The 18,358-nt window shown below is 40.3% G+C and overlaps 1 protein-coding gene across 1 annotated transcript in view; it reads left to right on the top strand.

The window, feature by feature from the left end:
• The first annotated feature begins 2,408 nt into the window (after positions 1–2,408).
• LOC117458943 (gamma-aminobutyric acid receptor subunit beta-2) overlaps positions 2,409–18,358 on the top strand; it is a 56,484-nt gene continuing 40,534 nt past the window's right edge. The window contains exons 1-3 of the mRNA XM_034099693.2: positions 2,409–2,880; positions 3,030–3,127; positions 3,800–3,867. Coding sequence (XP_033955584.1) covers positions 2,798–2,880; positions 3,030–3,127; positions 3,800–3,867 — 249 coding nt within the window. The 5' untranslated portion in view covers positions 2,409–2,797. The remainder of the gene's footprint in view (positions 2,881–3,029; positions 3,128–3,799; positions 3,868–18,358) is intronic.

Below are 18,358 nucleotides of genomic sequence, written 5' to 3'. Positions count from 1 at the left end.
CAGAAAGACTGGTCCATCAAAGGTAAACCCTGACAGTGTGTTTATGTGTATTTATGTGTGAAAATCAAAAGCTTATGACATCAACGGTTATGCCCAACTAATCACTCTGTGACATTTTAAGCCAATATTTGAGGGTTTCTGTCATGTTGGTTATTTATTGCAACAAAACAGTCAATGTTATGGCAGACAATGGACTGAGATGTGTTATCTGTGTACTCAGGCAAAGAGTACTCACTCTCCCTCACTAGCACACACACAGAAACACACACCAAACACACATAGGGCAGGAGAGACATCAAAAGTGTCTTCTCTTCACATGCTCATTTTGCTCATCTTGCCAAGACAAACCCATTTACCTACATAAAACTAACCCAAAAACCTTTTGTACCCAATGTTGTGGACATACTTTTTTATTCATCAGTACTCAACCACCTACAAATGCATGGTCTTTTATTAAGGCACTCAGAAAAGTCGGTCACTATACTCTCTCTTAGTGCAAAAATAAAAACAGACATGGATAGAGATAAAAGAGGTGACCTAGGGCTCTTTTTGGAATGTTTAAACAATGCAGTAAATCAGGCATTAAAAACCACATGGCAGATTAGAGTACTTCTTTGCCTGCCTCAGTACTGAACATCCACCCACTGACATTGAAGGGTTACAATAAACAAATTGTATTCACAATATTGTGATAGGCGAAGCGCTCTATGGTTCCACCATCTGTTCGCCCTCTGATGAATTTTAGTGAGCTCTCAAATGCATGCTAAAAGAGGTCACGTTTGTAATGCCTTAATGGATGTTCATAATGACCTTCAAATGCATCAAAACCAAACTTTGTGCATCACATATGTGACCTGCTGTCACTGTTTATTGTTAACAAGACATCTGCAAGAAAAATGATAGAACTTACCCATTTTGGTTTGTAATTAGCTAATTAATTTATAATAAATACTCAAGTCCTCAAATAACTCAGTCACACAAAACAAATCTACATAGGCGGGACATTCTGACGATGCAACACACATACTAATGGGATGCAATATATAATAAATACATTCACATAAACTGTATTATTGGATTCTTTGACATATGACCACCAAAAACATGAATCCTAAGCCCAAAATGCAGATGCCAAATCATCTTTTTCAAAAAATCTAATCTCGACCACTGTAGATATATTTCCAATTTGTGCAATGGGCCTGAAAATAGAATATTGATTATAACCCAATTCATTCTGAGTTTTGTTTAACATTTGAATTCTTCACATTTTACAGCTCCCCCTTCAGGTCAAATGTGTTGCAATATTCTATTTGATTTTGTATGTAAAACACAGACAATTATTTTTGTAAATAAGTAGAATCAAATGATTGACAGTCATTATTGTTTCCTGTGTTTTTACAGTTGAGTACATTTGTACATCTTCCTGATAGGATACCTTCTGTCCCCCTCCTCTCTCAGGAGCCGCTGTAGGACTCCTATACACAGGGCTCACTGCTCCAGCATCCGCCTCTGGATTCCCAGCATATCCATGACGATTCGTGTCCGAGTTTACATAGTGGTGCACGTCCTACTCACCAGTGCGTGGAGCCACACGCGTGCATGGCTGCGAGATGTGCTAAGTGCAGGCTTCAGTGCTTAGTTCATGCATCCCGCTTCCAACCCCGAGGCACTGCATTGGCACCGCGTCGCTCAGAGTATTAAGCCACGCTTCTTGTTTTCTTCAGAGGCCCGAGTGCTTGGAAATCGATGCGTGAGCAACTGTTGGTGGAGGGATTTATTTCTAGCACGGAAACCCCCTTTTGTATGGAGAGAAAAGCAATAGAGAGAGAGGCGAGCACATTCAGCACACTGGACAGAGTCAGAGAGAGGCGGAATTCACACATTGTAGCACCATGGACAGAGTCACTAACTCATAGTGAGTTGTTTTTTTGTTAGTTTTGTTTCTGTTTATGGAAGGAGAGAGCAAACTGTGAATATGTTCTGTTCCCTCCGCTCCCCTGTGGGACTCGCCTGACAGTAGCCTACTTAGAAAAACTACAAGAACAGCTTAACTCCCTTGTTCGGCATCATACCACACGTGCATGTTCACACCCACGCACGGAGGGTGTTGTCACTGACTATTAGTATTTTCCAAAGAACACATGATACATGCAGATGTAAAGCCTAATAATAGGCACTACGGCCGGTATCAGCCTCATGTCTGTGTCATGTTTGCATTCCACCTTATGGAAGGAAACATTTAGCTTGAAAACGCATTGATTTTTAAAACTAAAGTTAAGTTGAATTATTCTGGTGTCTGTCTGCGCAGCGCTCAAATAATTATGCATGTAGGCTGCACTTATATATGTCAAATCCAGATTTCAGAAGGGAACCCCCGGGCAGCTCTCGTGGAACATCGGGGTTAAGTGCCTTGCTCAGGGACAGCTAGATGACTTGGCAGACGGGCGTCTAAAGAGCGAACGGAGAGACACAACCCCACCCACATTTCCATTTCGCCCCCGTGAATTCGAACCACCAACTTTCCGTTGACTGTCACTGCTTCTTAGACCGCCACATCGTTTTGTAAAGAAACCAGGGAGACCCCCATGTGCCCCTGAGTAACTTGTATTCTTGGTTCTCCTTTAAATTTCCTCCGTGGCTGGGTACTACATCTGCCACTACCACCGGCAGCAGCAGCGCTGCTTCTTGATGTTGTGGTCGGGAATACGCATGCGCCCAGCATTGGAATTACTGCACTGGCAAGAATAAGTTGGACCTCGTCTGTCTTCACTAAAAGAAAAATAGACAAAACAAAACTATGGCAGTGTTCAGAATAAGAAGAATTAGGTTTTGCTACGTCTGGTTGTTCCCTATCCTATTGACCGTGATGTGCGCTCAACGGTAAGTGAGAGGGTCGGAGGATTCTCCACTCGTTTTTTTCTAAGTGTGCCTGTGTTTCAGACGGCATGGTATATACATGGACACTTTAAGGTCTAAGAATGTCTCGCTTATCAACCTGCTGTGCACCTTTTCTCTCTTTTCTTCCATAGTGCCGGTGCCAATGAACCTAGCAATATGTCTGTGGTTAAAGAAACAGTGGATAGACTGTTGAAAGGTTATGATATACGATTGAGGCCAGATTTTGGAGGTAAATGAACTCGTATTATCTCCAACTCTCTTCGAGTTTGCGCCTTGTCAGCCCGTATAATAGCAGTGTTTAACTAGCCACTGTAATTACGGATAACTCGATTATCTCCGCAATTTCCGAAAATAAAGAGACATTTCTTATCAACTCCTACCAGAGTCTATGATATTATATGATACGACAAATGGAAAATGTGACAACAAAAACCAGAGTAGCGACATAATAGAAAAAACACACGAGTGGCGTTGAAGGGTGGACGATAAAATAGGCTACACCAGCTCATGTATTTGAATGAAAATCACTACATTAAAAAGGTGGCTGTCAACACCCAGTGCACCCCTGTAGGAATTGTAAACACATTTGTCCAACCTTGTTTACATTCGTGTTTCAACCCAGGTGTTAACTGCGACGGAAGCATGTTTAAGGCTAGGTATTGAATGTCAACAACTTTTTGCTGAATTTCCCACACTTCCGCCGCAGCTCAGCACGTCTTATTTTACACGAAATGAACACTATAAACTATTATCCGGCTGACAACAGCTAAACTCACAATTGTCAATCTGTGTTTTCATCACGTAGATATTGTTTGATCGTGAGAGACACGTCAGTGTAGCATACAGGCTGGACCTGATGTACAATATCTCTGTTGTTTACCGTTGTTTTGATCTGTCCTAGGTCCTCCCGTTGGAGTGGGAATGAATATAGACATAGCCAGCATAGACATGGTGTCAGAAGTCAATATGGTAAGTAGTGCATTATATGATCACCTTCACTATGAACATGTGGGACTCTTCTGGACTAATGATCCCTGCTAAGCATAAACCTAGTAGGGGAATACCCAAACAAACCACTGGGGAAACCCCCTCTTAATGCAGTTCTGTGTAAATGTTTATGTTCGCCCCCATCACTAGCATCTAACATGTCGAATTGTTTTGGGTTGATTTGTTTTGGAGCATGGATTCAGCCCTTCTGGGGTTTTGAAATAAATTGACTGACATAGGTGATTGCTTTTTGTTGATTGTATATGCTGATTGCTGCTCAATTCGCTGAGCATGCACTAAACCATAACTGCATACAATCCATTATTTGGGGGAATACACATTCAATCCACCACCACTATTTTATAGGGACATTTATAGTATAACCCCATTCTCAACCATTGCAATTATTAACACTTACACATTGCTTGATACTATCTTTTCTTTGTATTACGTTATAATGGCTGGTTTATAATGCTAAACAAGAAATGGTGACAGTGTAGGAACTTGAGAGCTGGGGATATTAGAAGTGGAGATTAAGTTTTGCTTCATACAATTGCACCTCCTAGTGATGAGATGTTAGAACTGCACTTTAGTTAACAGAAACTCAAGGCTGCATTTTATCATCATGGAAGGTCACTTTTGACACAAATAATACAGTTGACAAGGTGAGCAAAAATTGATATTTATGAAATAATATGCATGAGATGTTGATAGTTATGTTGTCATTTTATTTTTGCTCTTCCTGTGGTTGACCTCTACTGTTTTAATTTACAACTTTTTTACATTTTGCACATGTATGTCCTGCTGTTGCAGTTGTTTTGGTGTAACTAGCTGTGAAATGAGTCATGTTGTGATCTCAGGGAATGGTTACACGCTGGAATATGTTTTGGCAGCAGCACCCAAAGGCTGTTGCTCATGTTATCTTTGTGCTCTTGTAAACTATGATGATGTGTAGAGATGAGATGAGAGAACAGATGATGCCATTTATATTTGCATGTATTTACCCAGAAGACCAGCACAACGTTAGGGCATATACATGCACACAGGAGCACACACGAGCACACATACACACAATGCAGGTCTGCAGAGTCCTCCACAGTGGCCTTGAATCTTTAATTAAGGCATGTTTACCCTGTGTAACCGATGCAAGAGCTTGAAAGCTGCCTAACGTTGTGTTTATGTGATGTGATGGAGTGCCTGCAAGCACAGTATGCATATTGTTAGTGTGGACACAGGATGCATTTCCAGGATGTAAATCGCAAAGCATTATGTAATATGCTATTTGTATCCACGTCCTCATCAGCTAATGCATACAAGACAGTTTCATACAATTGATATATACCTCTTTCTATAGATGTTGTTATGATTTATACAGGCAACAAAGACATTTAGTTTGTTAGGTTATTTATTGTTTCCGATAGCATTTGGCAAAGAAAAACATTTAAAAAGACACTGAGGAAAGAGGTCAAAAAAAATAAACTTGTCGTACAACTGAGCCAACATGACAGTCCAAAGTTGGTTGTGCCTTGTTTATTGTTTTGTCTACTGCTATCATCTTCTTAGGGCTACTACCTCCAGAGAAGAACTTAGTGAAGAGTATATCCTTTATTACTCCTACCCAGAAGTGCGTCAGGGCTTATATTCAAACACCCACACATATTGCCAAACAAAAAAATCCTACTCTCTATCCCAACACAAAGCCGAGTGCTGCAGAGCGTCTTTGATCATCCCATTTATTTTTCAGCTCTCGCCCACTAAACACCCTCTAATGTGAAAGGGGGGTCATTACCACCTGACCCATTGGAACCTCATCAATAGAAGAGGCCACATGTGTGCGTAATGGTTTCAGCATCTTTGATCTGCTCCCCTTCCTATAAATGTAACCAACCACTTTTCAGGATAGCAGCTGGTGTAGAAGCACTTTCTTTTCTTCCATTTCCTCTCCCCCATCTGGCTCTCTGTCTGCCACTTATTTTGGTGCCGGGATAAAACACCATGCGTACTTTCTTTAGAGAGCAGATGAGAAGCAGGGTTGAGGATAATGGAGAGATATATGTCACTGAAGGATGTATCCAACAGTGTCCTATTAGCCATTATGCCACAGCAGGACTCTTTGTGTATTAACCATATATTCTTCTTTGACCGACACTGCTCTCTGCTAAAGGCCTTGCATTAAAAGTGGAGACATGAATGTGTGATAACAAAGTGCAGTGCATATATTTGATTTTTCCAGAGGGGCCATTAAAATAAAGACCTACATAGCGGTTTGTCTTAGACCATCTGTTTTACTTTGTTACCAATGTCACAGAGCAGAAACTCATTTAGAAACAACACAGGCCTCGAGCTCGCTTTAGATGAGTCACCAAACTAAGTATGCAGGCCTTCAAGCGTGAGTGGCCTGGAGGACGTGAAGTCCTCTCCAGTATTTGTCATGTAAGCAGTTCTTATGTTGTCCAAATTCACAACCTAGACTTAAGCATGAAGGGCCTTGTTCCAAACCCCCGTCATAACATTTCCTAGATAAAGATGAGCCTCTGCAACAATGTAGCAACCAGTGACTTTTTATGTTCTAAGGCAACAACTGTGCACCAATATCTGGCATGAGTGAGTCATATACATTGTCTAAAAACTACATTACATTTCACTTAGGCCCGGAGCCAGAGATGTAATGAGGACGCTCTGGCTGGTGTTCATTACATCCCCCTGAAATGTCACTGGTTCCTGGGTGTCAGGGCCAAAGTCCCAAGCCTTCGAGGAAGAAAAGGGATCGGATATGACTGTGTAAGACCTCGGAGTCAAATGTTGTACCTCTATATGTATGTGACAGAGAGATAGAGAGCTCCCTGACATTAAAAAGTCACCATGTGGAGAGCCAGAAGCATTGCTGGTGTTGGAGAGAAGGTCATGTACCTCGTGCTACTGAGAGTTCATTCTGCATGACTCAGAGCTGGACATACGGAGATGGACACTCACACTGAATACCAATGTCATGTTAAACATTCAACCCAAGGCAAGTGGCATAGCGTGCCTTCATTTACCCATCAGGCAAAGGAAAATTGGAATATATGTACAGGAGGCATGTAGACGGATTGCATGATTCTTCTATTTCCCTTCTTTCCAGAAATTCTCTTTTGTGCACTTTCACCACTGCCATTTACTCTTCAATATTTGCCTTTGGTTGAGCTCCTGAGCACTTGAATCCTAAGCCAACTGTTTTGACAGAGGAAGAAATACTCCTATCCTCCTCCAAAAGGCAGAAATACCATTATTGATGCACATAAAGGTCGAGAGGGGCTTATTGATTGTTGGAGAAAACTGTGAAACTCAGAGCCCCTTGATTTCTCTACCCACTTATTTCCACACTTTAGCAGAACATTTGGTGTGTCTGCTATAAAAGCATAGAATCACACTGATAACTACGCCTATACTATATATCACTAACATGTTTACATTGTAATGGATGTTGGCTGGAAGGCTTCCTATTTGATTATACAAGGAAAGGAAAATTGGGAAGCACTTACAGTATGTAGGATTGCGTAATATCTCATCCCGACCTGAGAGCTTCGAAATGATATTAAGTCTGCATTGTGTTTAGATCTATTTCACAGGAGCCTTCAAAAGTCTATTGCTGAGGTGGGCAGGATTCTAAATCGATGAGCAGTAGACATTACCCAAACAAGTACAATTGGTATGATTTAAATAGATTTCCACAGCACCATTTAAAGCATTTATTGCCCAGTTAATAACGAAAACACTTAGGGAAACGTCCCCTTAATCAACTAAATGTAATGTAAATGGTACCAATTGTTAAATGGATGATGACATTATTCATTTTAAAGGCACATTATTGTCTCTTTCATGGCACACAAACTTTTGATCAGACAAGGTTTCATCAAAGGTATGCACTAAAGGTTGATCACTGCAGTCTTTGTCGGTACTGAAATTATCTCTAACTCCTGCTCCATGATGGTTGCATGGTAACTAATGAAAGTGTGGAGGCAACGTGTGAAGATTCACACACTGAGACGCATTCTAATTATGGGAGAAATAAATCAATCCAAGTCTTGTCCTGTGGCATAACGTTCTGAAAAAATATAACAAATATCTTCACGCAATATCTGAATCTGGCAACCATATAATGTTCGGTATTGACCTTAGTTACTACATGTAAACATGTTTGTTGAAGCATTAAATAGACAAGTACAGTGTACAGTAAGAGGCTATTGTTATCCACAGAGCTGTACACAGTTGGTTTTGGTATCGTGAAGCATATAGAAATATACAACTTTCAATGATACTATTCCAATTTTGAGTAATAACATTCCTCACAACTGCTACATTAAAATATTAAGTTACTGAAGTCCTTTGGAGAGACTGCTGCAGTGTCTCCTTTATAGGAACTGTCTATATAAAGCCTGCTACCATGCTGGACAGACATGAACATACTTGTACACTTAGAATGTCTCTAGTGAGGATGTACACTTACTCTCTGTCTCTCATGTACGCACGCATTCTCAGTCCTGATGCCTCGCTATTCTCAAGTCATGCTTCCTTATAAACTGGTATGTTAACGTAGCCTCAAGAAAAGTAGCTTCTCGAATTACATAATACCCAGAGCAAAGACAAAGTCAGCCACGGTCCAGCAAGGATTTGACTTGATGATCTAATGGAGAGAGCTGGAGCAAACATAATGTAAAAGGAAAGCCAGGCTCTAATGATAACAGTATTGATTAATGTTCACTGCTTAGGATAGATGGTTTATCTATGTCACTTAAAAGACAACCTAGACTTATCACCAAGCTCCTGTTCCTGTTGTGGCCCCTTGTGGGCAGCGGAACAACATGAAAACACAATGTATTATCACCTGCAAGGACAATATGGCAAATGTGTTGGCAAACTGTGCCCTAATACACATTCATCAGGCACAAAGCAACACTAGCATTCATCTGGAGTCTCTTTTTTGACACCCAATTGATTCAAATCCAATATGTACTCCTTTAGCCTTGTTTGGGAATTCATCAAGAGCTTTTGGCTGCTTCTGCTACTGCTGGAAACATGGGTAGAGAGAGGTGAAGAACCAAACAAAAAAATATCATCTGAAAAATGCTTGAATTCCATGTTAGCTAAGGGATAGTGAAGAGTTGGATGATAATTATTGGTGTTTTCATAATTATAAACAACCCTTTCTTCAATACATGTTGCTGTTTGACATATTGCCAAGATGATTATTACAGCTTTAATACTGTATTTACACAATCTATTCTGAATGCATTTAATTTAGCAAGTCCCTTCTGGCCTCTTTGTATTCTCTATAGATAATTTGAATGTAACCTTTTAGACAACGAAGACCCCCCAACTATATAGTTATTCCTGAACAACATACACAGTAGTATATTTGGAAGGCTATGGTGGGAACCTGTTTTGTTTCCTTCTGTTTCCTAAACTAATTGAAAGCTTCCACTGTATTTCATTCCCTTAACAACTCACTGCCTTATGCAAAGATGTTTACTGATGCAGGACCTTTAACTCCCATCTGCCTTGAAGGTCAGCAAAACTAATGTAATGTCTGATACACCACCTATTGACCGATGCCATTCGTTTTTTTAGAGAACATTGTGTCTGTCTCTGTTATTTACAAGGCAGTGTTGCTCTGCGCCTCTGAGGTGGCAAAAATGTTTTCAGCCCACGCACTGTTTCACTTTCTGTTTCATTTTTTACACCACTTTATTTAAGTAGCCTCTTTCCTTCCTAAAGAGATTTGCAAAAACCTGCTCAACCTATCAAGAGATTCTTAAAAAAAAAGAAGAACATGAGACATACACAGCGGCTGCATACATCACATCAGAATACCAAAAAGCTAGCTTGTAGGGGAAAGTCACGAGGGAAGGAGTGACTGAGGATTGACTGCATTGTGTGAGTGGAGTGCTGGAACAACCCATCCCCACACTTGCATTATTCATGCTGGTAGGTTTGGATAGATTTAGATTAGTCTCCCTATAGAGTTTTAGTAATCCATTTAGATTACATTGTGTGCCACTCGAATGCCGTTAAAGCATAGACATTAGTGGGTTGTTTGTATACTGGAATGAGGTTTTTTATGTCACTAGTGACAATACATAACATAGGTAGGTGTTTACTCATCAGCAGAACCAATTAACTCAATTTAAATGATGATGATGAAAGTGGTGCCTGTGATGATGTCGGTGATCATGATGATACCCACATGAAGGAAGGGAGATGTTTTACATGCTTTTATAAAGAGAACCAGCAAAATAAAGATAGATATAAAACGACAGCGCTAGAGTTGTTTATAGTCCACTGTCACAAGTCAGTGAGAGGAGATCTATCTCTGCCACTGCGAGTTCAGGTAACAACATTTATTTCTCTGTTTTGGCCAATTTGGCTATTTGTTATTTTACTGCTGGGACTTGGATGTCAGTTTAACATATAAACATGTGAGTACAAGAATTGGAACCGGTATACTCAAGTTGTTTTTACTCAATCAATGAATGGGCTAACAGTTGGAAACAAAGTCAATCAGATATGTCAAACAAATCCTACATATTGAAAGTGAAAGGCAGTCAATTAAAAGGCAGGCACATGTACACATTTAAACAGATACGACAACATAGAAATCCTGGCAGAGGCAAACTGTGAGTTATCCTCTATATGCTGGGGTTAAGTACAGATGATGTTCGACTGGGTGAGCAGGTGGCTTACAAAAGAGTTGTGCAGGACTTGGAAAACTCAGGAGCAACAGCTGTTGGGCGTCTGACGAATGGCACATCTGAAAGAGGTGAGAAGAAAACATGGCATAGTGAGGAGGAACAAGAGGCAGAGGAGGGAGGAGAGGTAGACGGAGCAACTGTCGGCGTGACAAGATTACCTCAGGTTTTTGCGCAGTCAAAATCTCATAAGCTGTGTACAAAGATGTCTGGGGAAAATGGTGACTGAAGTGCTAGGCAGCCAGTCTTATTGTTCTCACTGCAGATATCTCTTAAATGTCATCAGTAGTCTGCACAACAGGTTTCTGCAGTTTGCCAAAAATGCGGCTTTTCACCAGGTGAATTATTTTTAAATGTACTTTATGTTTCAGCAGTGAATAGCCTTTTAACACTCTCTTTGTTCTATGTTCATTTCCCTGGATCGGGTTCGCTTTTCCAACACATTATTTATCTATCCACGTTTAGTTATTTATTATCTTCCGACTTTTTTAGTGACACAAGCAGGGCAACATTTTGTATGCTGGTTATTTACAGGTTGATTGATGGTTTGCCAGAACATGTGATGCATATCTTCATGTTAATTTCACAAATGTAGTAAACATGGTAAACATGACCTACTAGTTGTTACTGTCACTGCACTTCCAACCCCACTTCACCTATTATAAACATATACAGCCGCTAGCATGGATACATTTTTCCAAATATTTCGATAATTTCCTGAAATGAGGAACACAACATAGAATGTAAAGATGGAAAACAGCAGTTAGACTATTACCCTCTCTTGGGGGGTATTGTATTGCAAACCTTTCTGTATAACCTTTAAAGCTAACTCCATTAAGCCATATTAAGGACCCTGCGGCATCGTGTTGTGGTATGTGTCAATTTGGATATCTTTTGAACATTACACACAAAATCTTACAAACTAACAAAGATGTACTACTTAAGTCATTATTACTTGTACAGACACCATTTATTGTACAATTAATCAACCAGCTCTAAATGTCAGGAGCAGGAAGGCGTGTAATCAATTCCCCCAGGTCAAACAAGCCTGCTAGTAAGGCATCTGATTCACTGTTGTCTGTGACAGTGAATGATGGGATGGCTGTTCAGCTACCAGGTATGCAGCTGTAGGTCTAACTGTTAAACAGTAGCCTCTTGTTTTCTTGGCGGTAGGCCAAGCGTGTGAAATGGACAGCATATTGCCATTGTTGCTGTTCGTTCATTGCAGGGTAATAAGTTTCACACCTGTCCTTTGTCAAGAGGATGTTACCATCTTTAACTTCTCATCCCTCATCCGTCTGTTCTCTCTCGCTCTCAACTATGCTGTACCTTTCCTGTTTGATACACTGTTTAATTACACAAGGCTGGTGCCCTGCTGCAGTGGGATAACACAGGGTTGCAAATCGAAGTGGGTAAATCGGCTGGCCCTACCGATCCAGGAGGCATCACATCTCCCTGTCACGAGCCCCACTGCTCTGTTAGTATTAGTTTTCTTGCCTCTTCCATCGTTTTCTTTTGACCAAAACTCTTATCTTTTCTGTACTCAACCAAATCGTGTTGTTGCCTAAACAAAGTTGTATCCTGGGAAGACAAGAGTTCATTTTGAAAATACTATATTCAATTAATGAGTGGAAATTGAAATGTGTTGCTGGAAATATGTAATATGTAAGAGAATGCATGGTAAATGAAGAATTTGAAGAATCAAACTATTTGTACAGATCTTGTATGAACCATCGTAGGAGGATATTACATCTGTAAGCTATTTTTCTTTTTATGTAAGAAATAATTACAACAATATTGTTAACTAACTAACAGTGCTGCCTTATTGCCTATTTTTAGGTTGTTAATCAAGGTAACATGTTCAGATTGACACACTCAGTATGATATCCCATGAAGTGTGAGGAGAGTGAGATCGCTACATTTTCGCTCATCCACCGGAAGTAACCCAATAGAGGTCGAAATCACGTGTGTTATATGTGTAGTCTCATAAGGACTATTAACAAGAATATTGGCTGTTTACTCCATTTGGTCTCGGCTAAGAGAGTTCTACTCGGTTGCCTTTGACTCTCTGTGATGATTTGAATTGATAAATGCTACCTTTTCAGACAGGCTAATAATAAGATCTGGTATGCTGCACTGAGAGTTGTTATCAAATCACAGTTGAATTCACATGCAGTCACGAACAGCATAAGCATTTGTCAATGACAACACTGTTTTGGTTGACAGGTGCAACCTAGAATGACTTGCCTACGAAATAAAATGTAATACTTAGGAATTTCCAGTTTTACCTTCTACATGTTGCGAGAAGTTTCAAACGTATCCACACTGGAGAGCAATTTGAAAAGCTGGAAATTGATAATCCCAGTGTAGATAAAAAGACAAAACAAAGAGAAAATGTTAAATGTTGTAACATCTTTGTGTTCGGATTGTCTAAGATGAGTGATTTCTAGAGTTATATTGAATGGGTTTCTTTCTTTCAATCTAAATAGGTTTACTCACGTGGTAGTCCTGTCATCTTTAGTCATCAAAGCTTTGTAATTGGTCCTGCTGTGTTTGGGCTCATGTCCGGCACTTTCACACAGATTTCACAGTGCGTTGAAACTGCCACTTGTCAATCGAACATAAGACTACATTCTGCTTTACCACAGCTTGCCAAAGAACAAGAAGTTGAACATGGCCAAACAGGACAGACAGCGGGTGTGGATTGGTTTTCACAGCAGCTGAACATGACACTGAAAGCTGATAATGGGATAGTGTGGAGAGGGATAATGCAGAAGCTGTTTGTGTTGCTGTTCGTGTTCTTAGGGATATGGTTGCACTTGTCTTCGTTCTGCCATCTTCTTTACATGTTATTATATGTTGGTGATAAAACGAGCTGAATTTTAAATGTCAATTTATTGTAGTGTTATCAGAAAATCTGACAGTAACAAATCATTGTCTATAGGGTGTTAGTTTACAGCTGCTGATTCATTGACTATAGAGAAAATGAAGCAAAGAGCAATAATGCATCTTTCTGTCCAGCTAATAGAGAGTCTTAAATCTACATATTTGCTAAAGGCAAAGGCCGATGAGATGAGAATGGTCTTTTGTTGTTTTTATAAATGAATTAATTAACCTTATCAGCTGTAAGCATGAATTCAGGAAAATAAAGATGAAAAGAAAGAAACCTGGATCGGAGGTTAGCCACGCAGGTACCTGTTTAAAATGCATACATTATTATTTATTTCGGAATATGCATCTCCCACTCATGGAGATTGAGTGGGAGAAAATATGTTCATCTTTTTCATACTTGTTTATGTAGTTAAATTCTCTGCACTGATGCTCTTATTTTCTCTTATCTTATTTTTCAAATGTGTTCTACATGTTGGATGCTTTGCAGTATAAGTGTTTTATTGCTTGGTAAGTAGTGGGAGTACCAGGAAGGAAGTAGGAGGAAGTAGTTCACTATTATACTTTATCACCCTCTCTTCTTAGCGGAATTGCAGATTTTACAAGTACTCTTTATATTCATATACGCAACAATGCAGGGCACTCTGTTGTGTAAAGGGATTCTGATTCTGATCCATAAATGTAAAAATGGAAAGGTCAGTTAAGGTGACATGAGGAGAGGAACGAATCTCTGGAAAACCAAATAACATTGTGAGGATTTGTGTTGACCACAATGCATCTACAGGGTGGTGTGAGATTCACTCTCAAGAGTACTACAGGATTTAAACCCTTTTGATGCTCACATTAGGTTAATATAAATTATGATTATTCATTGTTGCATGTTAAAAACCAAATTTCGATTACACACTTCAATGGTTTTTTTACATGCAAAGTCCATAAACTAGGACAAGGGCTGGTAGTGAAATGAACATGTTTTTAATGTTGTATGTACCTGTACATTCAGATAGAGAGTGGTGAACTCAATTTCATTACGGAATCAAAAGAACTGGAAATCGACATTTGAAATAATCAGTAAATGTCAAATGTCCGAGGTTTTTTCATTATTACTTTCATAAGAAAATGTCCAACTTCCAGAGTAGTTTTTTTCCATGGTATATTTTACCCATTTTTGCTTCTTAGTACCTTTAACTCAAGTCCTAAAAGCTCTATCAGATGTCTCAGTAGATTTCAATGAAGCCATTACATTTAATCTTTGTTAGCCATCTATTTCTACAGTTATTTAAATAAGAGTGGACTTGATATTTTTGGCCGATTTTTACTGATGTTAGTGGGGCCCATAGACTGTAAAGGTGGGGCCTTAAGATAGCTGCAATAACTTTATCACTCACGCATCTGCAGGCTCCGTCTTAGCTAAAGAGCATGACCATCAATGGACCTAAAAGAATGTCCACTATTAGCTTAATGGTCTATTATTAAATATATATACTCAGAGGTCAACCATTTAATGAGCACGCAAGTACACAGACACACTTTCTGAAGTTGACATCTTCTTAAAGCACCCCTGCGTCTCTTGTAGTTCAGTCCAACTGTGAGGAGATATTGCTTCCTCAAGGATGTCCTTGCTCAAGGAGAAACTGTATACAGGCCATCAAATCCAAACCAACACAACTCTGTTCTTGGACAACTAAAAAAAGACTCAGAGACAGGCATAAAGTGCATTTGTTCAGATTTAGGTTGATAACCAGTGTTCTCCACTAACTCAGGCTCTATAATCGCCATCGATCCACAGATCAGTAAATTGCATTATCTCATTGTTGACAATGTGTAGATGTGGTGTGTGCTTCTTGGTACTCTCTTTGAATAGCAATCAGTTTGTTCCTCAGTTCTCCAGAACTCCATAATGCATGAGATGTGGCACTACTCTAGGGGATCAGTGTATGCGTATGTGCGTTGTGTGTGTAGGGTACTGAAAGGACAGCTGATGTCTAAAGCTTTAGCAACGCCAACAAGGCAGAAATGTGTGTTAGTTTGTAATCAGACAGCTACACTTCATTACCTGCACAACGACTTTCACACACACAATGAACAATGTATGTGACTCCATGCCCCCCACATCCTCACACAATCTGTTCAAGCCGTTGGAGCAGTAAGTGGGACAAATGACGTGCACAGAGCCACGTTGTCTTCCATCTCTTTGGCCAGCTAACCTCCCGCTAGTTTGAATGACAGCTGAGAGTGAAACCTCCATCAACTTCCCCCCTATCTTCCAGGGAAATTCAAAATCCACCCTCATAATTTGCATCCTGCTCTGTCCTCTCTCTTCTCTTCCCCATCACCCCTCGCCACCAACCACCCCTCTCTCCGAATTGCCACTTCACTCTACTCCTCTCCGGGGACACAAAAGTGCCTGCAGATGCTCCAATCGACTCTACAGTAATAAATTGTATGTAGTGAGTTAAGCTGCACGACTGCCAACTGGCAAGGCTGCGAACCTCTGCTTTGGGAGAGAGCTTGGGAAAAAGAAAGGTTCCTCCAAATTGGATTCACCTTCAGCAGTGAGCTCACTTGAAAGCGATGTCCAGGCCAGAGTAAATGATGAAAGAGCATTGAAGGAAAACAAGGATTTATAGCCCACGGAGAAAGAAGGATAAGAGACACTTAGAGAAAGAGCGAAAGAGAGGGAGCAGTGTGACGGAAAGAGGGGTTAGATAATGTAAACAGGAGTTGGGTCATTGTTGCATTTTGTCAGAGTTTACACACAAAAAACATGAAGAGTCTCGGAGCTTTGGTCAGACTTATGTCGTTATATAAATGAAAACATATCCTTCATGGTACTTTAGTTATAGACATTTCCTTGTTCCATATTTTTCATTAGAGCCGTCAGTCTGCCTTTTCGGTTAAAACATTATTCATTCTGGGGTAAACAGACCACGTGAAACCCCTGCTGCAGTCCCTGTATGCTTTCCTGTTGAAAGTTTACTACATGCAGCGCACAAGCTGTTCCAGATACAGAGCTGAATACTAAGGACTCCATACACAGATCTCCGGAGAGTGGGGAATATATGTCATACAGCTCTGAGGGGATAGGCATGTTTATTATTAGACCTCTTTGGAAATGCTGTGCCCTATGCCAGGTTCCTCATACCCTGGCGCTGAGGGCATGCCGACTGTGTGAGACAGGAAATTGAAAGCCACTTGTTGTTGGAGGGCTTTTTGGAGGAACTGAAGTCGGCAGATGATAGAGTGTGGTATGGACATATGGCCGAGTGGTGGAGGGATCACATTTCCTCCCCACTAAAGGTATTACAAAGAGAGCAGGAGAGCAGATTAGGAGACATACACAGAGAGGATAGAGGAGGCAGGCTGCTTTAGGATTCAGTGCCACTCTTCAAGGTCAGTGCACTATAGAAATAATTTCAAGCAACATACCTCTTTAAAAAAATAAAATGTTTTCACATTCTCACATGATTTAACAAAACCTGCCAAAACAGTCAATTGCCAATCAATGATGTAATTGCTTGGTTCGTCCTTTTACCTGATTGCAAAGTAAGCCATTTTTGGAAATGATGTCTGCCAAGTTTTATGTCGGTGAGCTTTGAGGCGGATATATTCAAATCTGAATCCTTCATGGGGCTTTTCAAACCCCATAAAGCACCTCAGAGGCTGGTCTAACACCTGTCTTGTTCTCTAGACGGCTCCCTCTGTTTAGCGGTAATGATCTAAGCCATTCACACTCAATGTGTTCTCGCTCCACCTTTTTTTTCTCTACCGCATGAAAATAAATGCAACAGGAGCCCCCATTTGGGATTTAGATGGAGAGGGAATATATGAGAGAGAGGGAAGCTATAGGGAGATATAGATGGAAGGAGATTCATGTAAATAAATGAGGGGGAAATGGGAGAAGAAATAGAAGAAAATAACATGAAAGAGAGAAAAAAGGGAATGGATGGGGCAGATGAGAGAAGGGATGAAAGGGGGGAGAGGGGAAGTAGCAGAGAGAGGTCATTGCTGGTGCTGAAATCAGAGACTGGAAGTGAAGAGCTGTGAGAATAAAAGCAATTTGCATCACTGCTCCACTGAGCTTTCCAGTGCCTTTCATTTACCCCCCTCTGAACCCCCCCTCCCTTGCAGCACACTCACCACACCATCCCACAGCTCTCAAATGGAAAACTGGCTTCAAGGGTGGTGAGACGAAAGAGATATTTAACCAGTATTCACAATTTAGGCATCCATATTCCTTTCTCTGCTTTCTTCTCACTGTAGAGCTTGGCTTCCATTATCGTTCCTCCATCCTCATCATTCTTCTATCACACCGCATCACTCCAAACTTTTCTCAAGCTTTGTTATCCTGCTTTTATCATTCTTTCTCTCTTCGTCTTGTCATACATTTCATATTCCAAGCTTCTGTCGGTTTCCTCCGAAGTAGACAAATAGACACTAAAACATATTTAGTTGTTTGTTTAAATGCCCAATGTGACTTTGTTGTTGATTACAGGACCTCTAGTGGCCAAAATGAATCATTTCTTCTGATATCCACATTTTTTTTAATTCTGATTGCTGCTGATCTATTTGGAAAATAAACAACATCACAAAGTTAGATTTGTCTCTAGTTCTCTAATTATGTTGAAGGTTATAACTGAATGCCCTACATAGAGGCCAAGACATCTATAGATTGTTCATAATCAAGACCAATGTATGGTGCAGAAGAGTCAACCAAAAAAAACGGATGATTACTCACTAACACTTTTGGCATTCATGAGTCTCCATGACAGTCAAATCATATCAGACTCAAACTGTCATATCCATGAAATAGCAATATGACATTTTACACAATGATGCTGCCTGAAGGGCTGACTGAC

The sequence above is a fragment of the Pseudochaenichthys georgianus genome, chromosome 14 (genome assembly GCF_902827115.2).
Source record: "Pseudochaenichthys georgianus chromosome 14, fPseGeo1.2, whole genome shotgun sequence".
Lineage (NCBI taxonomy): Eukaryota > Metazoa > Chordata > Actinopteri > Perciformes > Channichthyidae > Pseudochaenichthys > Pseudochaenichthys georgianus.
Note: the sequence above shows the minus strand (reverse complement) of the source record. Positions and strands in the feature narration are given on the sequence as shown.